The 27,794-nt window shown below is 36.5% G+C and overlaps 1 protein-coding gene across 2 annotated transcripts in view; it reads left to right on the top strand.

Annotated features, from left to right (window-relative positions):
• The window catches only part of ARHGAP42 (Rho GTPase activating protein 42), a 292,609-nt gene that overhangs the window by 189,202 nt on the left and 75,613 nt on the right, over window positions 1-27,794 (top strand). The window contains exons 5-6 of one of the 2 annotated variants that reach the window (XM_032426432.1): window positions 2,466-2,567; window positions 18,086-18,196. In XM_032426432.1, the coding sequence (XP_032282323.1) occupies window positions 2,466-2,567; window positions 18,086-18,196 (213 nt within the window). The remainder of the gene's footprint in view (window positions 1-2,465; window positions 2,568-18,085; window positions 18,197-27,794) is intronic. The other variant, XM_032426433.1, reaches the window with a different exon arrangement.

Below are 27,794 nucleotides of genomic sequence, written 5' to 3'. Positions count from 1 at the left end.
CATTAAATATTTATTGATCACTCTCTCAAATACTCAGTCTTATAGAGGATAGGGTATATACATAAATTTCTCTGCTACACTGTCACCACTGAGCAAATGGTGAAATGTTCACCCAGGTATCTTGTTACAATGGTAGAGAGGACAAGGTCCTCCCATCCTGAACCTTGGACTTCTGTGCTTCCTTTTGGGTCTACTACTCCACATTTTGTAATGTGAGTCTCTCAGTAGACTTTTCTTTTTAATGTGAATGCCACTCTTTCTTTTTTTATTGTGTTTCTCCTAGTAGGACCACATTTTCTCCTTATGTAATGAAAATCCTTTGGAGATTCTGGCTTTTCTCATTTATAGGTCTAGTAGTTTAATTTACAAACTTTTGCAGTACAATTCTACTTGCTCTTCCCATTCAATGTAATTTTATCAGTTAACTTTTTTCAAGTTCCATATTTGGAACTAGATCATGGTGGGTTAAAAACATCAGAGGTGCCAGTGGATCGAAATAGAATTACTTAGATCTATTAATCTCAATCTGACAACCTCAGATAATGGGAAAGACAGGCCAGAGGCCTGCTTGTCTTCTCCCTTTCTCCTTTCCTCCCCTTCTCCTTCTGTCCCTCTATAAAATTATCCATCTATTTTTTTAAAAGATTTTATTTATTTATTTGAGAGAGAGAGAGCAGGAGATGGGGGAGGGTCAGAGGGAGAAACAGGCTCCCTGCTGATGCAAGACTCGATCCAGGGACTCCAGTATCATGACCTGAGCTGAAGTCAGTCGCTTAACCAACTGAGCCACCCAGGCACCCTATCCATCTATTTTCTTAAAATTTTTCTATTGATGGACAGCACAATGTCACATTACTTTCAGGTGTGCAACCTAGTGATTTGACAACTGTATACATTATGCTATGCTCACCTCAAATGTAGCCACCATCTGTCACCATACAGCAGTGTTATAGGACCATTGACTATATACTTATGCTGTACCTTTCATCCCTGTGATTTAATTTATTCCATAACTGGAAGCCTGTTAGCTCCGACTCCCCCAAAGTATGGCACACTTCATGATTAGCCATACTAATCTTTGTATTGTTCCAATTTTAGTATGTACTGCTGTTAAATGAGCACATATCTATCTCTAATTTTTTATTAAACTCTTTCAAATACTTAAGCAAATAATGAAATAAAGCATTATGCGTAATAATCATCAAGCTTGTTAAAAATAATAATTCCTGAATCTCTGGATGGGAGAAATAGGAATCTACCTTTTGAATAGGCTTAAAAATACTTGACTCTCATTAAAGTGGTCCAGGCATTGCACATCCAGAAACAATGAAATAAAAGCAAGTAAGAGTGCTTCTTTGGCCAATGAAATTTATGAGTTTGATTGCCTAGTATTTATTTCATATGGACTCATAAATGGGAAAAAAAACTTACCTGGTTTGGGGGCGCCTGGGTGGCACCGTCAGTTGAGCATCCAACTCTTGGTTTTTGCTCAGGTCATGATCTCAGGGGTCATGAGATCAAGCCCTGTGTTGGTCTCTGTGCTCAGTGCAGAGTCTACTTGAGATTCTCTCTCCCTCTACCTCTGCCCCTCCCACATGTGTTCTCTCTCTCTCTCAAACAAATAAATCTTAAAAAAAACCCAAAAAAACAAAAAACAAAAAACAAAAACCTTACCTGGTGGATAACATATTTATAGTTGGAGAAGATTATATGCCCAGGTGGGTCTTATCCCCTTTAGGATTTTATTCCATTTGCATTTGTATAAGAGTGTGCCATAGGATGAAAGGTAAAGTTGTCCTCCTCTTCCATAAAAGGCCAGCCTAGTTACAGTTTTCCCTATAAAACAACGCAATTTTAGGAATGAGCAAAGGTCAGCTATTACAGTTATGGTGAGTTATGATTAAGATGTTGCTAATCTTTTTGGTTTGACTTTGAAACATCTTATTTAATTATTTCATGCTACCACCTTTTAGAAGTCTGTTTTCCCCCATCAAGAATGAAGTGTTTGAAATATCAGGTACCTTTTTGTAGCTCGGTAATAATGATTTCTTGAAAAGAGTCTGTGTGAGCAATTTTCTAAACTGGTCGTATATTAACTCATCGACACCACCAGAAAGCATAAATGAGACATTTTCTCTTGGTCCTATCTCAGACTTACTAGATCAGAATCTCCTGTTGAGAGTCAATTATAAAGTTCTCAGAGGGATTCTACTGAGGCCAGCCTGCCTCCTTCCATACTGTAGTTCCACGAACTTCTTTGAGAATATTTAAGTACATTTGAATACATATTTGAATACATATTCAAATGACTTGTTTCACATCCTTTTTCCTACTCCGTCAAGTTTTGTACATAGTTGGAGCTCACTAAATCTTTATTAAATTTTTGTATTGGATGTTTGATGGGAATGTAAAGAAATCAGTTTTATTCTCGAATTAGAATGTTTTGTTGTTTTGTCACCTCCTAGGATGGAAAGAAGAAGTTTGACAAGGAGAGTGAAAAGTACTATTCTATTCTTGATAAACATTTAAATTTGTCTGCAAAGAAAAAGGAATCTCATTTGCAAGAGGTAAGCTTTTCCACTTGAAATGTGAACAGGACATTAGCTTTAAGGCATGTGATGTCCAAATTTCCAAAGGTCATAGTATCTCAGAATCTGCTACTCTATAATAAAATAATGATAATAAGAGTTAATTGAGTACTTAAAATGGACAGACACTGTGCTGAGCATTTCACATGCTTTATGACCCTTAATATTAACACTTCCAAGTAAAAGATTAGTTATTTCCTTCAATGATGAGAAAGAATGAGATAAGATTTTTTTCTTTTTTTTCTTATTGGGTATATTTTCAATGGCAGGACCTACCAAATTGATGGAATAGTTTTTTCTAATATCTGCTTTTAAGGTGTTGCTTTTGCAGTAGGGGGAAAACAGATACACAATTACACATTTAAAAATCTCTATTTTATATCAATTTTCTTAAAAAACAAGTCAACAGAAATATTTTAACCTTTATGCATTTAAGCAATCCGTTTCTTCTTTTTTCTGAAATATTTATTCTCATTGGTAATTTTTGAGTATAACTAATAAAATTGAGTAGTCCTTTTACTAAGGCATAATACAGTTCTAGTACAGTGATGAGATACATTCATTTTTTTATTATGTTAATCACCATACATTACATCATTAGTTTTTGATGTAATGTTCCATGATTCATTGTTTGCGTATAACACCCAATGCTCCAGGCAGAACGTGCCCTCTTTAATACCCATCACCAGGCTAACCCATTCCCCCACTCCCCTCCCTCTAGAACCCCCAGTTTGTTTCTAAGAGTCCATAGTCTTTCATGGTTCATCTCCCCCTCCGATTTCCCCCCTTCATTCTTCCCTTCTTGTTATCTTTTTTTTTTTTTAAACATATAATGTATTATTTGTTTCAGAGGTACAGGTCTGTGATTCAACAGTCTTGCACAATTCACAGCACTCACCATAGCACATACCCTCCCCAATGTCTATCACCCAGCCACCCCAGCCCTCCCACCCCCCACCACTCCAGCAACCCTTAGTTTGTTTCCTGAGATTAAGAATTCCTCATATCAGTGAGGTCATATGATACATGTCTTTCTCTGATTGACTTATTAAGATGTGGTATATATACACAATGGAATATTATGCAGCCATCAAAAGGAATGAAATCTTGCCATTTGCAATGACGTGGATGGAACTGGAGGGTATTATGCTGAGCGAAATAAGTCAATCAGAGATACATTTAAAAAAATATTGGACCCTCTTGTCATTATCATCTTAGCAGCAATAAAATCTCAAAACACAATGCATGGACACTAAACCCAGCATAGTAGGGAGTGTTGAGCTAGTTCACCGGTGGCTCCTTACTGTTCTCCAGACCTTTGCAGGGAGTCCTATACCACCACTCCAGTCTCTTCTTCCTCTTTTGTCTGTACTTCTAGGTATCACAGTTGAGTACCTCTTTCAAATGCCTCCTCTTAATCTTTCTAGCAAAGCCACAAACCTTACTGAACTGCTTATCAACCTGGTTCTGCTCTCCTTCTTCCTTTTCTTATTTGCCTTACCTCCACATTTACCCACCAGGCACACTTGACAAGTTGGAGTTTGGATGCAGTGAACTGGAGTCAAAAGGCATGGGAGGGTTATTTTTACTTCTGTTTCCTTTTTTCTGTTCTCTTATGTTCTCATTGAGGGAACTGAATTTCTTCATTGAAAAACATTTTTTTTAAAGTTTAATATTGGGAATATTTGTTACTTAAACATGTTCATTATAACTAATATCTTGTCATTAGCTCCTATTATTGAAATATGATATGTTAATATACCACTTGTGCTGCGGGAAAGATTTTCTGGCTAAACTGAAAGGGAGAAAAAAGCTGTTATTTAGAAAAATCATATTTTGAATTTTCATAGATATATCTAATCTTATGAAGTACTATTTTGTAACTTAATAATGATGTTTACATGTTCCAAACTTCTTAAATGCTCATGTACCTCTTTGAGCATTATGCTACAACAAACCTAGGAGAGAATGAATTGTATAGATACAGTCATGTGAAGAAAGGCTCACTAATTATCACCAGTACACCACTATCTGCCATGCCAAGGGCTATGGCCAGGTGCCATTTTAAAAATTCACTGCCTTTAAATCAGTGGTGCTTTTTAGGGTCTCTAAAGGGTTATATGTTCTTCAGATTCTTGGTGAATGTGAGAGGCCACACTTAGACATTGCTTAATTTTAAAATCTTCTAGAGGCTATACTTCAGTTTTCCCTGAGAACCTAACTCTGTATTTAATATTAGCTTGTTAGTGGCCCTCAGTCGCTTAGGCTGTGGTAGAAGAGAATATCTGTTCTGGTTCTGTATTTAGTTGGAGCCTGGAAAAACCTATAATATGATTAGCAGCATCCTCTGCTTGCCCCACTACACACACATGCATGCATGCATGCACGTACTTCTTTTCCAGGAGCCATAGCCCACACTAGAACACAAATCGTGCCAGAGCATCTCTTCAGAGCACGTAATGTAGACAAGGAAAAAAATGTGCCTTTTTTTTTTTCCCCTCTGCCCTTCCAGGAATCAAACCTGTTATAGGGAGATGCTGCCATACTTGTGTTTAATTCTGTAAGACCTGTTCCTTTCCAGAGCAGCTCTGGTACTTCTGTCAGCACCAAGCTTATTGTTTTCAGAAAGACTACTCTGTGCCTTCTCTCCTGCACAGCTGACTCCTCATTGCTTTGTGCATAGAAAATAAGTGGTTGCCCGTTTTCGGGACTGAATTAGGGGTCAGCTCATGTTGATAAAGCTACAAGGCCATCAGTTAGATGGATCATTGGAGTAAGCAGAATTAGAAACAGACTTGTTAAGATTGTAGACTTTATAGTGAATGAAAATAAGTAATATTTGATGTGTAATTGGATAATTTCTTTCTAAGTATGAAATAAGAGGAAAAAATCATAAAGGAAATGTAGAAAGACCAGAATGCATCGAAATAATCTTTATCTCAAAAGATATTAAATCAAATTAAAAGGTAAATGTTAGGGAATTTGTACAACATATGACACAGGATTACTATCTCTTATATACAAGTTGCATTTGCAAATCAGTGTGAAAAAGTCTTCAGTGCAAAAATACGAAGTAAGAATTGAAAAGAACAGAAAATGGAGGGGAAGATGGGGGGGGCAGAATAGGAGGACCCTAGGCTTGCCTCATCCCATACCTATCAACTAGATAGGTATCAAATCATGCTAAATACCCAGAACTTGACCCAAAGACTTGCAGAACAAACTCCACAACTAAAGGTAGAGAAGAGGCCACATCAAAGAAGGTAGGAAGTACAGAGACAGTTTGGGAAAGAAATGGATCATGGCCATTGTGGTTGGGGTGGGGGGGGCCATGGTCACAGAGAAGGGCAAGAGACAGACTAACACATGGGGGAAGCACGCTGGAAAAACAAATCCCCATAGCAATTGGCTTGGAAATCAAGAGAAGCTAAATATTGAATTTCATAAGTTCCAGCAACCAGTGGGGCTTAAAGCCTGGAGTTCTAAAGCTAGGTCAGCAGGCTTGGCTGAGGGAGAGCCTGGAGGCATTGGGATTGCTCTTGGAGAGAAGGCAGGGCAAACAGCTTGTTGACAATGTGGAAACAGTGATCTGAAGAGCACCTGGGGCACCCACTGAAGAGGTTATTTGCTCATCTCAGAATATGTGCCAACGAGGCAGCATTCACAAGGAAACCCCTCCAGGAACAAAGGAACTGGCAGGCGCCATTTCCCTCCCCTGGGCCTCGGCATAAGCACAGGGCCACATGTGGGAACCACTGCGCAGCAGACGCTACCTACCTTGCTTACCCAAGCCCTGTCCCCCCCCTCCCCACTCCAGTGGAACCACCCTTCCCAGTCATGCTTGCCATGGTCCCAGAATGGCAGGCCCCCACCTGCAGAAGGTCAGCCAAAATCCCTGCCAACCCTCATCTCCAGATGCAGGAGTTTGGGGGAGCCTGGGTTCTGGTGGCAGTGGCAGTATGTCTCATTTCACATGCAGACCAAAAGCACACCTAATTAAAAGGCACCACATTCAGGCCAGGGACAAAACACTTTCCAGAACAGGCAAAGAGAGCATCTGCCGATGACTGGCCTGAAGGATAAAGCAGCCAGGACACAACAGCAGAGCACATGCAGTACACATTGGAGACACTCCCAGAAGTGCCAGACCCTGGGAAATAGGGGACACTACAAGTAGGACACTACAGGACCTCTTCTTTATAAGGCCATTACCCTCAAGAACAGGAGATGTAACTGACTTTCCTAACACAGGCTCAGAAACTTAGACAAAATAAGACAGAAGAATTTGTCCCAAATGAAAGCATAGGACAAGGCCATGGCCAGAGATCTAAGTGAAACAGATATCAGTAACATGGCTGATAGAGAATTTACAGTCATGATCATAAAGATCCTCACTGGACTTGGGAAAGGAGTGGAAGGCATCAGTGAGACCCTTAACACAGAGATAAGAAATAACATAGCAGAGATAAAGGCCTCAATAAACGAAATGAAAAACACACTTGATGGAATGAACAGCAGGATGGAAGAAGCAGAGGAACAAATTAATGACCTAGAGGTCAGAGTAATGGAAAGTAATCAAGCGATTACTACAAAAAAGAGAAAAAAGAATTATGCAAAATGAGAATAGAGTTAGGGAACTTAGTGACTCCATCAAACATAATAATAGTATTATGGAAGTCACAGAAGAAGAGAGAAAAGAGGAGTCAGAAAATTTATTCAAAGTAATGATAGCTAAAAATTTCCCTGTCTGGGAAGGAAACAGATAGCCAGATCCAGGAGGCACAGAGAACCCCCAACAAAATCAACAAAAGCAGATCCACACCAAGACATATTGTGATAAAAATGGCAAATACAGTAATTAAAAAAAATAAATTTAAAGAAGCAAGAAAAAAGACAATTACATACAAGGGAAAACCCCCTGATTAAGGCTAATCATTGGATTTTTCAACAGAAACTTTCCAAACCAGAAGGGAGTGGCATGATATATTCACAGTACTACATGGGAAAAATGTGCAGCCAAGAAAACTAACCAGCAAGGCTATCATTCAGAATAGAAGGAGAGGAGTAAAGAATGGGTTCATCTTAATACAGACTGCTATATGCGGAAGATGTTATATACAAGCCTAGTGGTAAGCACAAATCAAAAACCACTAATACAAATGCAAGGAATAAAGAGAAGGAAATCCAAATATATCGCTAAAGAAAACCAGCAAACCATGAAAGAGAGAAAGACAAAGGATCATAGAAAATCTTCAGAAATAACAACAGAACAGGTAATAGAATGGCAATAAATACACATCTATAAATAATTACTTTGAATGTAAATGGGCTAAATGCACACTATCAAAAGACATTGTGACAGAATGGATAAAAAAGCAAGACCCATCAATATGCTGCCTATAAGAGACTCATTTTACACCTAAAGACACCTGCAGATTGAAAGTGAGGGGATGAAGAAACATCTATGATGCAAATGGATATCAAAAGAAAGCAAATTGAGGGTTGCTGGAGTGGTGGGGGGTGGGAGGGATGGGGTGGCTGGGTGATAGACATTGGGGAGGGTATGTGCTATGGTGAGCGCTGTGAATTATGCAAGACTGTTGAATCACAGACGTGTACCTCTGAAGCAAATAATACATTATATATTAAAAAAAAAAGAAGAAGATAGCAGGAGGGGAAGAATGAAGTGGGGGAAATCAGAGGGGGAGATGAACCATGGGGAGACGAACCATGAGAGACTATGGACTCTGAAAAACAAACTGAGGGTTCTAGAGGGGAGGGGGGTGGGAGGATGGGTTAGCCTGGTGATGGGTATTAAAGAGGGCACGTTCTGCATGGAGCACTGGGTGTTATATGCAAACAATGAATCATGGAACACTACATCAAAAACTAATGATGTAATGTATGGTGATTAACATAGCATAATAAAAAAAAAAGAAGATAGTAGGAAGGGAGAAATGAAGGGGGGGAATTGGAGGGGGAGATGAACCATGAGAGACTATGGACTCTGAGAAACAAACTGAGGGTTCTAGAGGGAAGGGGGTTGGGGGGATGGGTTAGCCTGGTGATGCGTATTAAAGAGGGCATGTATTGAATGGAGCACTGGGTGTTATACGCAAACAATGAATCATGGAACACTTCATCAAAAACTAATGATGTAATGTATGGTGATTAACATAATAAAATAAGAAAAATGAAAAAAAATAAACTTGCCAAGTTAAAAATAAAAAAAAGATTTTTAAAGATCAAGATTCAGGGGAAGTTAAGGTGAAGAGAATAGACTTGAATGTCTTTTCATCTTTATATACCCAACACCTGCTTCATGGTAGGCAGCCAGTAAATGATGTCTGAATAAACCTAAGAATGAAGGAGTTAGCCCATTCTTGATTTTTATTCCCTGTCATCTGAGAGTCTCCCTTTATGGAGTGACAAATTTAAGCCCCAAATGTAGTTCTTTTCTAAAATGTCTCATTAGGTAGAGAATGAGAAACATCTCATATCATGGTTAGTGTTTGCCAATGGGTTAATTCACACCTCCCAAGTAATCAGGCATTGTTTACATTAATTAATTAATTAATTAATTGATGGATTATCTGCTAAGATGGTTGTGAGTTCACATCTCTTGGACCTTACTCTAGCTTCTAATATGGCTGGCTATAAAACAATAACCTAAGCTTTGTAGATTACATATCCCAGAGGTCATTAATGGATAATTCTCCCTCTCTTATTTTATAAGAAATCAGATCTCTGAAATCATTCATGAGATATAATTCACTACAGATGAGATTTCTCCACTTTGGTATAAAGTGTTTTTGGTCCTGACACTACATTTTGAAGATATTAAAACGAAAACAACAACAACAAAAAAAGAAAGCTGGTGTAGCAGTACTTATGTTGGGACAAAGTAAACGTTAAAACAAATAGTGTAACAAGAGACAAAGAAAGACACTATATAATAATAAAGGGGATAATACAACAAGAACATATAACAATTGTCAATACTTATGCACCCAACATGGGAGCACCCAAATACATAAAATGTTTAATAACAAACATAAAGGAACTAATTGATGATAATACAATAATAGTAGGGGACTTTAACACCCCCTTACATCAAAATACGAATCATCTAAACAGAAAATCAACAAAGGAACAATGGCTTTGAATGACACACTGGAGCAGATGGATTTCACAGATACATTCAGAACATTCCATCCTAAAACAGCAGAATACACATTCTTTTCAAGTGCACGTGCAACATTCTCCAGGATAGATCACATATTAGGCTACAAAACAAGCTTCAACAAATTAAAAAAGATTGAATTCTTACCATGCATCTTTTCTGACCACGACACTATGAAACTAGAAATCAACCACAGAAGAAATTTGGAAAGGCCACCCATGCATGGGGGTTAAATAACATGCTACTATACAATGAATGAGTCCACCAAGAAATCAAAGAAGAAATTTAAAAGTACATGGAAACAAACAAAAAACAAGAAAACACAATGCTACAAAACTTTGGGGTTGAAGCAAAAGTGGTTCTAAGAGGGAAGTTTTAGCAATACAGGTCTACCTGAAGAAGTAAGAAAAATCTCAAACAACTGAACATTACAGCTAAAGGAGCAAACAAAAGAACAACAGACAAAATGAACAGAAAGAAGGAAATAATAAAAATTAGATCAGAAATAAATGATTTAGAAATTTTAAAAAATAAAAACAAAACACTAGAACAGATTGATGAAACCAAGAGCTAGTTCTTTAAAAAATAATAAAATTGATAAACCTCTAGCCAGACTTATCAAGAAAAAAACAGAATCACGAATGAGACAGGAGGGGTAACAACTGATACCACAGAATACAAACAATAATGAGAGAATATTATGAAAAACTATATGCTAACAAATTGGACAACCTGGAAGAAATGGATAAACTCCTAGCAACATATAACCTACCAAAACTGAACCAGGAAGAAATAGAAAATTTGAACAGATTAATAACTAGCAAACAGATTGAATCAGTAATCCAAAAATTCACAAAGCCAAAAGTCTAGTACCAGATGGCTTCACAGGCAAATTCTACCAAACATTTAAAGAAGAGTTAATACCTATTCTTCTCAAACTATTCCAAAAAATAGAAAAGGAAGGAAAACTTCCAAATTCATTCTAGGAGGCCAGCATTACCCTGATACCAAAACCAGATAAAGACACCAAACACAAAAAAAGAGAACTACAGGCCAATATCTCTGATGAACATAGATGCAGAAATCCTCAACAAAATACTAGCAAACAGAAGCCATACATTAAAAAATCATTAACCACAACCGAATGGGATTTATTCCTGGGATGCAAGGCTGACCCAGCATTCACAAATCAATCAACGTGATACATCACATCAATAAGAGAAAGGATAAGAACCATATGATCATTTCAATGGATGCAGGAAAATCATTTGACATAGTACAACACCCATTCATGATAAAAACCTTCAACAAAGTGGGTTTAGAGTGAACATACCTCAACATAATAAAGGCCATATATGAAAAATCCATAGCAAATGGGAAGAACTGAGAGATTCTCCTCTAAGATCAGGAACAAGACAAGGATGTCCACTCTTACCACTTTTATTCAACATAGTAGTGGAAGTCCTAGCCAGAACAATCAGACAACAAAAAGAAATAAAAGACATCCAAATTGGTAAGGAAGAAGTAAAACTTTCACTATTCACAGATGACATGATATTCTATATAAAAAACCTGAAAGACTCCTAGAACTGATAAATTCGATAAAGTCACAGGATACAAAATTAATGTACAGAAATCTGTTGCATTTCTATACACCAATAATGAAGCAGCAGAAAGAAATTAACAGTCTCATTTACAATTGTACCAAAAATAATAAGATACCTAGGAATTAACCTAACCAAAGAGATGAAAGACCTGTATTCTAAGAACTAAAAACACTGATGAAAGAAATTGAAGACGATATAAAGAAATGCAAAGACATTCTATGCTCATGGACTGGAAGAACAAATATTGTTAACATGTCTATACTACCCAAAGCAATCTCCACATTCAGTGCAGTCCCTATCAAGATACCAACAGCATTTTTCACAGAAAATAATAGAGCAGATAATCCTAAAATTTGTATGGAAACACGAAAGACCCTGAATAGCCAAAGTAATCTTGAAAAAGAAAACAAAAGCTTGGAGGTATCACAATTCCAGACTTTAAGTTGGACTACAAAGCTATAGTAATCAAAACAGTATGGTACTGGTGCTAAAACAGACACATAGATCAGTGGAACAAAATAGAAAACCTAGAAATAAACCCACAATTATATGGCCAGTTAATCTTTAACAAAGGAGGAGAGAATGTCCAATGGGAAAAAAGATGGTCTCTTTAACAAATGGTGCTGGGAAAACTGGACGGCAACATGCAAAAGAATGAAACTGGGCCACTTTCTTACACTATACACAAAAATAAATTCAAAATGGATTAAAGACCTAAATATGAGGCCTGAAACCATAAAAATCCTAGAAGAGAGCATCAGTAGTATTTTCTCTGACTTTGGCTGTAACATTTTTCTAGATGTCTCCTGAGACAAGAGAAATGAAAGCAAAAATAGACTATTTTGGATTACATCAAAAATAAAAAGTTTCTGCACAGCAAAGGAAACAACCAACAAAACTAAAGGCAACCTACGGAATGGGAGAAGATGTTTGCAAATGGCATATCTGATAAAGTGTTAGTATCCAAAATATATAAAGAACTTGTAAAACTCAAAACCCATAAAACTCAGCACCCAAAAACCAAATAATCCAACTAAAAAATGGGCAGAAGACATGAACAGACATTTTTCCAAAGAAAACATACAGATGGCCAAAAGAAACATGAAAAGATGCACATCATCGCTTATCATGAGGGATATGCAAATCAAAACTACAATGTGATATCACCTCAACCCTGTCAGAACGGCTAAAATCAAAAATAGCAAAACAAGTGTTAGTGAGGATATGGAGACAAAGGAACTCTTCTGCATTGTTAGTAGGAATGCAAACTGATATGGCCACTGTGGAAACATGGATGGAGGTTCTTCAAAAAGTTAAAAATAGAACTACCTTATGATCCAGTAATCAGGCTACTGGGTATTTACCCTAAGAATACAAAAACACTAATTCAAAGGAATACATGCACCCTTGTGTTTATTGCAGAATTATTTACAGTAGCCCAGATATGGAAGGAACCCAAGTGTCCATCGATAGGTGAATGGATAAAGAAGTGTGGTGTGTGTGTGTGTGTGTGTGTGTGTGTGTGTGTGTGTGTGTGTGTAATGGAATACTATTCAGTCATAAAAAAGAATGAAATCTTGGGCGCCTGGGTGGCTCAGTTGGCCATGATCTTTCGGCTCAGGTCATGATCCTGGAGTCCCAGGATCGAGTCCCGCATCGGGCTCCCTGCTCAGCAGGGAGTCTGCTTCTCCCTCTGACCCTCCCCCCTCTCGTGCTCTCTCTCCCATTCTCTCTCTCAAATGAATAAAATCTTTAAAAAAAAAAAAAAAAAAGAATGAAATCTTGCCATTTGCACCAATGTGGATAGAGGTAGGGAGTATAATATTAAGTGAAATAATTCAGTCAGAGAAAGACAAATACCATATGATTTCATTCATATTTGGAATTTAAGAAACACAGTATGTATGTTAACTGGAAATAAATACAAACCTTAAAAAGGAAACAAAGAGCAAAGGTAAAAAAGAGAGAGAGAGAGACCAAGATTCAAACTCTTAAGTATAGAGAACAAACTGATGGTTACCACAGGGGAGGTGAGTGGGAGGATGGGTTAGATAGGTGGTGGGGATCAAGGAGTGCACTTGTTTGATGAGCACTGGGTGATATGTGGAATTTTTGAACCACTGTATTTTACACCTGAAACTAATGTAACACTGTATGTTAACTGGAATTAAAAAAGTAGAGTTTAAACCAGAATGTGCAGTATTATTCAGGTTTATTTACGTTTGTGTATGTTACATATCAAAATATTAACAGTAGGATTATAATTCTTATTTTTATATTTATGTTTTAATAATGAATAATGAGTAAGCTTACAATAATGAATATATTTTTCTTTTATAATCTGGGAAAAAAATAAAGGAGAAAATGAGTTTCTTATAGAAATTCAGATTTTGGTTTTCCACATATCACTGAATAGTCTTTCAACAGGTTCCTCTTATCGCCACCTCCTAAATGAAGGGAATCCGTTAGATTCTATCTTTATGCCTCTATTGTTATAGTGTATGTGTCCCTGAAATATCTTCTTCCGTACTCTCTGTAGCATCTTAATGAGTGTCTTCTGGGTCATGATTTCATCATACCCTACCACCTGCACTAGCTGGTGCTGGTTCCCAGGACTTCAGGCTATCAATTCTTAGTGACCTTGTGAAATTTCCCATCATGATTTTCTCAAATTTGCTCCTACTTCTCATTTCTTTAATTCTCTGTTAATGCTGGTATTATTTCTTGTTATCAAAATTATCTTTTACTTTTTCTCCCCCCTTGCTTCTCACACCCACATCTTTCAATTTCTCTTTCTTACTGGGGTATATAAACACCTTTACCCCTATCAAATAAATGGTCTTTTATCATCACATGCACTCAGCCGTGCCTTTTAGTCAATATATTCTACACTGTCCTCACTTTAATCTTCTTGAAATGCTGCTTTGGCAAATCAACATCTTCCTCAAGCTTTTGTCCTGTCCATATGATGAAGTTTGCACTCATTCTATCTTATGCCTTAACTCTCATTTCTTATTATTCCAAACCATGCAATCTACTGAAACATAACTTTTCTTGACTCTATTTCCTCTTTCAAACTCCTCTCTTTTTTATCTCCAACTATTCTAAACCTCTTCATTTTTCAGAGTCCAGCTTAAATTCTTTCTCCTCTGGAGGTGATTTGACAAATACCACATGAAGCTTTTTCCTTAAGTTGATGTAGGTAGCTTATTGTAGTTGGGGAAGAATTTATATATCTGCAGAACAATATGGTTTTCTTAAGAAATTAACTTGTTTTTTTTAGCAGGATGACTTTACTGTCCCCTTTGTCTTGTAAACAGCAGTTTATACATATTGTTCTGGCATAAATATTCCTAATGCTCCCGCTTAGTTTTAAAAGTTGGGACAATAAATTACATGGTTATCCTACTTATCCAGTACAAAATACATAGCAACAGTTGCTAGTGGATATATGAGCAAGTGCCTTCTAGTGAACCACACGCTTTGAGCTTAAGTACTAAAGGGAGTCATCTTAAATAAAAGAAAGCCTTTCTAAATCTTGTACTGGAAAATAATTAAACTGTAGTATTCCTTAAGCTCTGTGCATTCTGGATGACTTTTCAAAGCAGTTTTGGTATATTGAATATAGTTGTTTAGATTGGAGATGATGGAAAACATCTATTACTGGCAAACGGTAAAAACAATTATTTTCTTTTATTCCTCTTTGTGCCCCCACTCCCTGTCTTTTGATGATATGAGATTGTGCATGGCAATAAGTTTCTGAGGAAATTACTTAATACTCTTAGGTCAGGGGACCCCAGACTACTCCTAAGTTTGGTGATTTGCTAGGAGGACTCACTGCTATGATTTATTACAGTGAAAAGATATAAAGAAAAATCAGCAGAAGTGCATAGAATGAAAACTGGGGGAAAGCAGGCACAAACTTCCAAGAGTCCTCTCCCAGCGGAGACAGATAGAATATGCTTAATTCCCCCAGCCATAAGTTGTGACAACACATGTAAAATGTTGTCTATTAGAAGCTCACTATAGACCGAGTGCCCATAGTTTTTATAGGGGGCTGGTCACATAAGTACTCTCTGCTTGTCATATCCTTAAATTCCAGACTCCCAGAAGGAAAACAGGTATTCAAAATAAATCATACTGTTGGCACGATTTAGGGACAGTGAGCTACTCTTACCTGTTAGGGTGGTAGGTACCCTCCTGAAATCCACATTCCCAGATGCCAGCAAGGACCAGCCTTGTAAACAGGCCTTTCAGTTGAGCATTCATGACTGCTGTGCTTAACTCTTTTTTCACAGCTTTCTTGACCGCAAATAGCCATCTTATGCTGTAAAGGTGTCTCAACATTTTAGTTTGTTCCTATGTGCCTGTCTATACAATCAATGCCATTATTTTTTAAAGTAAAGAAAAGCTTCAGAGGTAACTTGTGGCATAGAATGATATCTTTGAGATTGGAATATTCTCACATCCTTTACACCCAGTGTTGTACTGGAGCTTTCTTTTGAAGAGCTGATTTTCTTATCTCTTTCTAACTTCCACATTCAGTGATACTAGGTTTGTGGTTTGGAACTGGCTATTTGGGGAATATTTACACCACAGAAACCAGCATATACTGCAAATCAGGCATTCCCGCCAGAGACCCAGTTGTTAAACATTGATTAGCATACCACCACCGATACCTCCTTACCATTCATTCTGTAAATACTGTGTTCTTCTAAACAGTGATAAGAAGAAAATACAGCGATTTATATGGAATGCTGATTTTCTTGGTATATATATCCTAAACTATTTTCTGGGAGCTGAGAAGCTTCTGGTCCAAATTTTCTACCTGATTTATATGTTCTTTTGTATATTAGTTTGGAAACTTGGAATTCTCAACTTTAAAAATCTCTAATGAGTTGCTAATAATATTGGGTTATTTTTATTTATATAAATAAATTTATAGTAAATAAATAATTATTACTAAAGGTGTTTCAAATGATATTTTAATATGCTATGATGTTCAAGCCAGCAAACTTAATTTTATTTTTTAAAGCTTTTATATGTGAAATTATCATTGTAAAATGGCTCCAAAGCATTTTCTATTCCCAGATTATTGTTTGTGGATACTTAGTACTCCAGAGAGCCCATTCTTTTCTTTTCATCTGCTTTTAGTAACCTCAGCTGGCAGTGAAGAGTACAAAACTGGGAAAGAAAAGTAAAATCATGATTCTCTACTATCAAGATCAGTTTGTTTTATTTATTTTTTTATTTAATTTTTATTGTTATGTTAATCACCATACAGTACATCATTAGTTTTTGATGTAGTGTTCCATGATTCATTGTTTGCGTATAACACCCAATGCTCCATGCAGAACGTGCCCTCTTCAATACCCATCACCAGGCTAACCCATCCTCCCACCCCCATCCCCTCTAGAACCCTCAGTTTGTTTCTCAGAGTCTATCATCTCTCATGGTTCGTCTCCCCCTCCGATTTCCCCCCTTCATTCTTCCCCTCCTGCTATCTTCTTTTTTTTTTTTTTCTTAACATATATTGCATTATTTGTTTCAGAGGTACAGATCTGTGATTCAACAGTCTTGCACAATTCACAGAGCACATACCCTCCCCAATGTCTATCACCCAGCCACCTCATCCCTCCCACCCCCCCCACCACTCCAGCAACATCAGTTTTAAAGAGGACATCAGAAGATGATAGTGGGCATGGAGGAGAGGCAACATCAAAAAAAAGGGGGGGGGTAGAATTATCTCAACAACACTTTCCCACACTTTATCAATAGAACCTTATTGCAGTTATGCATAATAAATATGCATAACATTGATAGAACATATTTCACTAGGCTAGAACCATTGAATTTTTTTTTTTTTTGGCTCTGCTACCAGTATTCTCTTTCTAAGACTTCACTTAATGATGAGACTCTACTGAATAGTCTCAAATGATTCTCCCTTAGTTAAAATCCAAATTTGTTACAAAGTATCCAAGATTTTTTAAAGTGTGATGCCAACCTTACTTCACCCTCCTGTCCTCTACTTTTTTACTCTGTAGCCAAACTCTGTCAGTGTCTTTCATGCCTCTTTACTTTTTCATGGGAGTGACTATTTTTTTATCTTTCACTATTTACTGCCAGTTGTTCATCTTAAGATTCAACACATACCACCACCATTTTCTTCCTGAATTTAGTTTCTTTTTCTTTGATCCCATAAATTTCTGTATATATTTATATGCCTTCTTTATATTTTTTATGGTGAATGTTGTATACTTACTCTCCCTCCCATCTTCACACTCCATATCATATAAACTCTGGTGGGCAAGGACTGTGTTTTCCTCATCTCTGTATGTTCAAAACATAATAATAATTGCTATATTAAAACTTTTTGTAGAACTTAATTTTTTTTTTTTTTTTAAGATTTTATTTATTTATTTGACAGAGAGAGACACAGCGAGAGAGGGAACACAAGCAGGGGGAATGGGAGAGGGAGAAGCAGGCTTCCCGCGGAGCAGGGAGCCCGATGCGGGGCTCGGTCCCAGGACCCTGGGATCATGACCTGAGCCGAAGGCAGACGCTTAACGACTGAGCCACCCAGGCGCCCTGTAGAACTTAATTTTTAATAAAGATTTTGGAGTAGAACAGGATTTGAGTCCTTTTTCTACATAGAACCATCAATAATTACTCTTTGTGTCATGAGTTGCCTTTTTTTTACTCTTTAGGCAGATACACAGATTGACCGAGAACATCAGAATTTTTATGAAGCATCACTAGAATATGTCTTTAAAATTCAAGAGGTTCAAGAAAAAAAGAAGTTTGAATTTGTTGAGCCGGTAAGTTTCAGTTTACTTACAAAATAGTAGTTACAACACATCCTATGAAAACAAAATTTGTAATGTTTTTCTGTTGAAAATTGTGATTTTTTAAAACCAAAAGGGACAGGAAGGGTAGAGGAGGGTAAATAGGTAGAGTATAGGACACTATTAGGGCAGTGGACCTATCCTATATGACATTGTAATAGTGAATACATTTTCAAAACTACAGAATGTACAATGAAAAGGGTAAACCCTAATGTACAGTATGGAGGTTAGTTAATAATGTATCAATATTAGGTTATCATTTGTAACAAATGGTACCCCACTAATGGAAGATGTTAATAATGGGGGAAATTGTGTGTGGTGGAGGTTGGTGGATTATATATGAGAGCCCTTTATATCTTCTATTCAATTTTTATATAAACCTAAAAATGCTCTTAAAAATAGTTTATGAATGGAAAAATTAAAAAAAATTAAAAGGGTTTACATTATATATACCTAAGTAAATACAGCTCACCACTAAAGCGACCCATTTACTAAACCTTTAGGTGAAAGGAGAAGACATAAAGTTATATTTCTTCCTTTGTTCCCTTCCACTTTCTTGCAAGGCTGGGATCTGCCTGACTTCCCTATGAAGTCATTTATTTTCTTAAGTTAGTGTAAAAAGTAATGGATTCCCTAATGTAAATTGCATTACAGGAAAGAGCAGGTGGCTGGTCTTTATAAGCTTACTTCATTTTCTTAGCATTTTCTCCAAGTACTACCATAATATGTTACAGTATTGCCTGAGTAGACATCTTCATAATGCATCATCTGTGATCAATCAAAGTAAGTTCTATAAGTCAAGATAATCTTCTGTTAGTATATAATGTTCAAGTCCCATGAGATGAAGAGATAACAATAGTTAAATACATAGATAATCTAAAAGATGATTTAATCCATATTTTTCTATGTGAGTTGTTAAAAAATCTGTTTATAATAAGAAATAAAATATCTGTTTCTATTTTAGTGGAGATGTTGGGGAGAAGGAAAAAGAGGACACTATTTAATATATTTTTAATAAATTTGATGAAATTCATTTATTGATGGAAACCCATCAGTGATTGCCTAAGAATGGTGGGAAACAGGCAGAGCAAAGACTGGGAAGAGTTCTAGTCCCTGCCTGGCTCCCAGCCACTTCTGCTTCACTTCTCCCTCCAGCTGAAGCAACCTGACTCTTTCCTATAAACTGGGCACTTGGCAAGTCTAACACTTCAGCTAGACAAATTTAAGGAACTGGAGACCACAATGCAGGCTCAGGGATTTAATTTTTACTTTTTATTTGGGATAACAATCTTAACTACAAGTTCTGTTTGCCAAACAGCTAAGCCCTTAAATTCCTTAGAATGAGTTAGTAGCCTCTTATTTAGTAGATGTTTGAGGGATCTCATTAAATTTTATATGAGTTAGGGGGTCTTCTGAAACTTATCTGTGGCTCATTGAAAACTAGGCAGCCTAACAACCCCCAGTCTAGGAAGATGACCAGTACTTAAAATTCCTTTCCCCTTCTCATTGACGAAGTCCTGCCTCTGAATCCTACCATGGTTTTTTAAAGCCTCTCTACTTGCTGACAAACTTCCTCCTTAGGACCTGTTTCTTGGGATTTCTGAATTTTAGGTCTTCTTGACACTAAACTTGTGGTGTATGCCCATTATATCTGATGGTATTTTTTCATACTTCTTTCTTACCTGCTCCCATTCTTTTCAGATACTATGTTCATCTGCTATGTTGTTTTTCTTCCTTGCACCTGGAATGACCCTTTCACACCTGTAATACCACCCCTCTTTCTCTCCCCTGGGGAATGACAGGTCTGGAGAGGGACATGTGGGTAGTCTATTACCCTGTTAATGCCTCTTTTATAGTGTATCCTGTCTGGGAACAGTGAACTAGACCATTCTGTCAGATGACATCATATATATAAGGAGAAGACTGTAAAATTGTTTGCTTACAGGTGACTGATGGAATGATAAGAATTTGTAAATTCTTTTGGTAATACGTGTAGAGAGGTGGAAACTGTGCTTCAGTTGTAATGTGTTTTCTTCCTTCCCTCTACCATATCCCAAACTGGGATGGTCTGATAAATCTTCTGTAATGCATGCCTTTTTTGTGACACCACAATCAAAACTGATGTTAAATTTGTCCTTCTTCCAAAATATTTTCTTGGCTGCTATATTTTTCTTACTGGGATGTCTGGCCAAACCAAAATAGTTTAGTCTTGTTCTCATTTCTAGCCACACAGCTTCATCCACGGGGTTCTATTTAATTTCCTTTGCAGTAATGAGAAAATGGGCATGGAAACAATGAAACATGGGCATGCTGCTCTTTAGGTTATGTATTTACAAATTAATTTTGAGTAATTTTTTTTAAATTTCAAAAACAAAGTTCCCAGGAGCTATAAACATAAAAAAAAATTAGGAAAACTTTAATGTTTTTACCCTTTTTGTTCTACAGAAAATCTAATTCCTGTTGCATTATTGTTTCATATTGCAGAAATCTAATAGTCTACTCTAGTTTTGGCCCATATTTATTTAACAAATAAATATTAGAGTAAAGCAAAATGCCCCAAGGATGGGATCTATCTTCTATAGATTGTAAGATACAGAGTAGAATAGAAACTATAAGTAGGGAATGATAGTTGGCACTAAATATCCTAAAGTAAGAATGTTGATATATTTGAGATAATTTTACATGTTTCAATTAATGTCAAGATCTTACTACTTGCCTTAAAATTTCTACAGAATATTCAGGAGGTACAATAGTACACCTATCTTATCCATAGGTATATGTTCCAAGACCCCCAGTGGATGCCTGAAACCAACTTGTCTTGCCCCTATATATACTATGTTTTTTTTCTGTACATACATACATACCTATGATAAAGTTTAATTTATAAATCAGGCACAGTAAAAGATTAACAGTAATAACTAGTAATACAATGATTATAATAATATACTCTCATAAAAGTTATCTGAATGTGGTCTCTCTCTCAGAATATCTTACTGTACTCACCCTTCTTGTGATGTGAGATGATAAAATGCCTATATGATGAGATGAAGTGAGATGAATAATGTAGGCATTGTCAGTATATTGTTATTGTTAGGCTGCTATTGATCTAATATGTCAGAAGGAAGATGATCTGCTTTCACACCGTGATTGACTGTGGGTCACTGAACCACAGAAAGCAAAACCTTGGGTAAGAGGATATTACTATATTAGAAATAAATATTCCTACAGTGTCATTATTTCAAGGAAAAGCCAGTTCTAATACATAGAAGAATGGGGGACATTTGTATTTTTTTTTTATAAAACTATATAATTGTTTTTAAAAGATACAGAAAATCTGCTTTTTAAACTCAGTTCTCCATTAGATATATAGTTTTAATGGCCTTTCCCCCCATTGATCATATCTTATATAGAAAGTGATTGTAGTTAACTGATCTCTAGACCTACACTATCCAGTATGATAGCAGCTATCCACGTATGGCTATTGAGCACTCAAAATGATAGTCTAGATTAAGATGGGCTGTAAATGTAAAACACATACTAGATTGCAAAGTTTTAGTACAAAAAATATGTAAAATATCTCAAAATTTCTTTTATATTGCTTAAGTACTGAAATGATAATATTTTAGATAAATCGTGTTAAGTAAAATGTTAAATTTCACTTGCTTTAATTTTTTTTTTATGTGGCTACTAGAAAATTTAAAATTTCACATTGGTTTGCATTTACTCACATTATGTTTCTGTCAAACAGTGCTAGACTTCATCCTTTCAGATTTGCCAACAAGGTATATGAGTTCAGGTCTAGAATGGGAGGAAAAGATCAGAGAGGGAAAAACCCCATCTCCTGACTCTTGATCCGGCGACTTCTCAGAGTTGCTTGGAGCTTATGAGAATTTTGAGAGGTTAAAAGAAAAAGCTTCATGAACAGCTTACCTAAGAGAGTTGAGCCCTGTGTATTTGAAATATATTATGGTACATGAAAGTTTGTGGCTCAGAACCCAGAGAAACTTTTTATGGCTTAACTCCCTCATGGTTCATTCAGCTGCAGTTTGTGTATCTTTTGATTACATTCTTTTGCATACTTAGCTGGAACTAATGTTTTGTGAGCAACTACTGTGTCATGTGTTTTCTCTGTGTTATCTCACATGGCCCATTTGCTTTATTATTAGGTAGTTGCTATATGTCCAGATGAGGAAGTTAAGTCACAGGAAGATTGTTAGTTGCTTGAGATCACAAACGTAAGGAGAGGGAGACCCAGGAATCCAGACCCCAAAGGTGAAGTCCTGTATAGTACCATGTACTGTCTCAATGGCCACCTGATTATAACAATTAGTCCTTCCTTGATACTTGCTCTGACCAAATAAAATGGATGACTACAGAAAATTGTATTGTAAAGTTATTTTAATTCCTTAAAATTAGAAGAAAATATGAGGATGACCTTTATTTTGGTAAAGGTGCTTGAGTCAGTGCACCTATCTGTCCGTTTATTCATTCTTCCATCCTTTTTTTAATCATCCTTTTTAAAAAATTGTCCCCTCCCCACCCAGGCTGCAGTTGACATACCCTTTTTCGTGTAGTGACAGACAAATATAATGCCTGAGAGGTAGTAAGATAGAATTTGGCTCTAGTCTTATAGCTGTGCAAATCTGGCTTAGTTTTCAAACTCTGTGTGCCTTAGGTTTTTATCTGTAAATTGGGAGTAAAAATTGTAGTTCCCAGGATTGTGCTGAGGCTCATCCAATGCAGATAACACACAGCAAGTGCCTGGTGCATCATTAGCATCAGTAAGATATCAGTTAATACTGAGCTCTCACATTGACTGTTAGCACTAGATATGAAAACAGTATTGATGAATTGTGGCTTCAAAGCCAGATATACCTGTTTCAGAAACACATTTTTAATTTTAACATGCTTTAAAACATCTAAATACTGTAACAGCTCAGGCCCTGATCCCAGAGTCCTGGGATCGAGCCCCACATCGGGCTCCCTGCTCCGCAGGAAGCCTGCTTCTCCCTCTCCCACTCCCCCTGCTTGTGTTCCCTCTCTTGCTGTGTCTCTCTCTATCAAATAAATAAAAATATTTAAAGAAACAAATAAATACTGCAAGAGCATGTTCTTATTAGAATATTCTTTTTAGACTTCATTTTAGTCTTTTTGTATTATGTTTTAAAATTAATATGAAAAATGAAAATAAACCATTATATGTAAACTAAAACATACTGTTTTTGACACTCTGCCCTTAGTCTGTTAAATTTAATTTTAAATCTCTTGCTAAGGAAAATTTCATTTAATCTGCTTAATATGCGTTAGCTTTTTAGCTTATTATATCATGAAGCATATTAGAAAATACTTTTTGGGTTGTCTAAAGTTTGAATAATTTTGAGACTCTCAATGAACTTGCTAAGTTAAAGTCAGGTCTTGAAAGTTAAACCTTTTGTGTTCTTTTTCAGTATGATTCATTAGCTTTAATATAGAAAATTTAATTTAGGATAAGTTAAAGTGAGCAAATAAGACAATGTCATTTTTTTTTCCCCAAAACTCTGTAGGACTAAAGGCTAAATTTCTATCCTACTGAAAACCTAAATACAGTCATTCTATAAAAATGAAACAATAAAGTTGTCCTTAGATCATACATCTTAAAATCTGTTTTGGTCCTTGGATTTAGTTCTAGCTGCTGTTACTGAAAATCTGAAATTTGCAAAAGCAATTAGATAGTGAATAGAATTTTGGAAAAGTAAGAAAAATTCATTGCATTGGTTTGGTTGACTCGTCCCCTTGTACTTTGTGTTAGAAATCAGTCATGTAAAGACGTTATCTAAATGTAGCTTCTGTTGGACTTATCTATTTATTTTTTGTAGTTTCAAGGTTTTATTTAAATTGTAGTTAGTCGACATACAGTGCAATACTAGTGTCAGGTGCAGAGCCCATTGATCCATCACCCCACACAACACCCAGTGCCTACCACCACAACTGCCCTCCCCAATACCCATCACCCATCCAACCCATCCCCACCCCCAGCAACTCTCAGTTTGTTCTCTATAGTTAAGTGTCTGTTTAATGGTTTGCCTCTCTTTTTTTTTGTTCACCCTATGTTCATTTGTTTCTTAAATTCCACATATGAGTGAAATTATATTTCTCTTATTTTCCTTAGCAAAATACTCTCTAGCTCTGTCCACGTCATTGCGAATGGCAAGAGTTCATTCTTTTTGATGGCTGATGAATATATATGCTCATGCGTGCATGTGCACACACACGTACACACACATACACACACACATACATATATACAAAATCTCAGTTTGATTCTTCTTTATCCATTCATCAGTCAATGGACATATGGACATTTGGGCTCTTTCCATAATTTGGCCATTGTTCATAATGCTGCTGTAAACATTGGAAAGCATATATCCCTTCGAATCAGTATTTTTGTATCCTTTGGGAAATACCTAGTAGTGCAATTACTGGGTCATAGAGTAGATCTATTTTTAACTTTTTGAGGAACCTGCATACTGTTTTCTAGAGTGGCTGCACCAGTTTGCATTCCCACCAACACTGCAAGAGGGTTCCCCTTTCTCCTCATCCTCGCCAACACCAGTCTTTTCCTTTGTTGTTAATTTTAGCCTTTCTGACAGGTGCAAGGTGATATCTAATTGTAGTTTTGATTTGCATTTCCCTGATGATGAGTGATGTTGAGCATCTTTTCATGTGTCTGTTAGCCATCTTCTTTAATCACCTTGTTGGCTACAGTTCTTTGTTGTTCTGTTTACCACACAAGCTTACCTCCAGCCACTTCATCTGAATTCCATTCCCTTCAAATCTTGGAAATTTGCCTTCAGGAACTCCACAGATTCTTGACTGCTAATGCCATGATTTCAAAAAGTTTTGCCTTTTTTTTTTTAATTAATTGAATCTATGCCCATGTCTGTCCATTCATTCATTTGTTCTTTCTTTCATCATCCTCTTTAAAAATTGTCTCCCCAGGCTGCTTTTCATCTTTGGCTCTCTTTTTTTCAGTTTTCTCATTTATTTGATTATATTTTTATACTCTTTCATTTCCATTCAATAAATTGCTCTGGGTATCTGTGCATTAAACTTAAAGCATTCAATAGTTATTTCGAGGCTATCATCTAAGATATTTATCTCTAAGTTTCCTCCAGGTAAGGAACAGCAAACAGTACAGGTTTAACTCAGGACACTTGTACTGGATGAAAATTGATGCCTTGCCTTTGCCTTATGTTTCCAATCTTCTTAAAGGTTCCAATGGCCAAATGTAGAGAGGTATTACATGAGATTTGGATTTCTTTCAATGAATTACAGTACTCTGTGTATGTGAAGTATGTATATATTTTTTTTTTTGCTTTTTAAAGATATATTTAGTATTGTTTTCAGTGGATTTTTAAACTGTGCCTACATAATATCAGAATATCAGGATGAAAATTGAGTTCAGTCAACCAGAAATTTCTTACTACATTACACCAAAAATACAAATGGAGGATAACAAAATATAAATCCTATAGCTTCACAGAAAACTTTTATGTTTTATTTCTTGTTGTCCCTACAGTTTCTTTTTTAAAAAATTTTTTATTGTTATGTTAATCACCATACGTTACATCATTAGTTTTTGATGTAGTGTTCCATGATTCATTGTTTGCATATAACACCCAGTGCACCATGCAGAATGTGCCCTCTTTAATACCCATCACCAGGCTAACGCATCCCCCACCCCCCTCCCCTCTAGAACCCTCAGTTTGTTTCTCAGAGTCCATCGTCTCTCATAGTTCGTCTCCCCCGAGCAGTCTTATTGGGGTGTAATTCAACATAACCACACAATTCACTTATCTTTAATTTTGTCTATGGTGTGAAGTAGGATTACAACTTTATTCTTTTGCATGTGGTTATCCAGTGGTCCAAGAATCACTTGTTGAAAAGACTATTCTTTACCCATTGTATGGTCTTGGTACCCTTGTTGAAAATAAGTTGGCCATAGGTATGTGGGCTTATTTCTAGATTCTCAATTCTTAGATATTGATTTAATGTCTATACTTGTGCAGTATCACGTTGTGTTGATTACCATTGCTTGTATTGAGTACTGAAATGGAAAAGTGTGAGTCTAAATACTTAGTTCTCCTTTTTCAAGACTGTTTTGGTGGTCTGGGTCCCTTGCAATTCCATATGAATTTTAGCATCAGCATGTCAGTTATCATAAAGAAGTCAGCTGGGCTTCTCACAGGGATTGCATTGAATCTGCACATCATTTTGGGCAGTATTGCCATCTTAACAGTATTAGGTCTTCTAATTCATGAAAATGAAGTATTTTCCTTTTATTTAAACTTTCTTTAATTCCTTAAGCAGTGTTTTGTACTTTTCAAGTTATAAATTTTGTACTTAAAAATTATTCCTCAGTATTTCATTCTTTTGAAACTATTATAAATGGAATTAATTTCATTTTCAGATTGTTCATTCCAAGTATATAGAAATAAAGTTGACTTTTGTGTCTTGATTTTGTATCCTGCAGCATTGCTGAACTTGTTTATCAGTTCTAGTAGTTTTGGTAGTGGATTCCCTAAGATTTTCAGTGCTTAATTTCTTAGGAGACAAGGAATGAATCATACCATTATAAGAGCCTTTATATCCCAGTTCTTCTGCTCATTTTGAGCAACAGTCCTAGAATTACTGCATCAGTTGCTTCAGAGTTCTTCCCCTCACTCTCATGCTAGCCCCCAGCTCCTTTTCTTACTTTTTTCTGCCATTCACAGTATCACTGGTAACTGTGGGGCTGTAAGACTTGAAACTTGGTGATTAATGAATGGGCTGGGGAATTATGAATGTTTTTTTTCCTTCGCTGTCTTGTAGTTGATTTTGCTAAATGATTATCTATAAATGTAGTATGAATGTTTATATTTGGTCGGATTATTGGAGTGACAAATGGTAATTTGATTCTAAAACCCTTGGGAATAATAAAGTGCTATATCAGCTTTTACTGATGATAAAAATGATTTAATATTTTTGGGTTGCCTGGGTGGCTCGGTTGGTTAAGCATCTGTCATGATCCTGGGGTCCTTATTTATTTATTTGAGAGAGAGCACTAGCGTGAGGACACTAGCTGGGGGAGGGGGAAGAGGGAGAATCACACTCCCCATGGAGCAGGGAGCCTGATGCAGGGCTCCATCCCAGTACCCCAGGATCATGATCTGAGCTGAAGGCAGACGCTTAACCGACTGAGCCACCCAGGCGCCCCAAAAGTGATTTAATATTAAAGCCTAATTTGTCTTTTCAGTAGTTTTTAGTAGTTGTTATTATTATTTTAAAAGGTCAGGTTTATCTTAAGGTAAGCTGAGACAGTAGTCTTTCCACACTGCTCCACTCACTCAGGCAGATTGAACAAAGAAAATGACATGTAGGAAATGCAATTCTTAAAGATTTTCAGGCTGTCCTATTAAGTTACCTTAATTTAACATCATGGAATTTGTTGAGGATAAAATGAACTAGCAGAGCTTCAAACCTAAAAAAGTTTTACTTTACTGCCATCTAGAGGCAGTTATTTCATACATGCCGTCTTTTTTTTTAAACTTTC

The sequence above is a fragment of the Phoca vitulina genome, unplaced genomic scaffold (genome assembly GCF_004348235.1).
Source record: "Phoca vitulina isolate PV1807 unplaced genomic scaffold, GSC_HSeal_1.0 scaffold34, whole genome shotgun sequence".
Classification (NCBI taxonomy): domain Eukaryota; kingdom Metazoa; phylum Chordata; class Mammalia; order Carnivora; family Phocidae; genus Phoca; species Phoca vitulina.
Note: the sequence above shows the minus strand (reverse complement) of the source record. Positions and strands in the feature narration are given on the sequence as shown.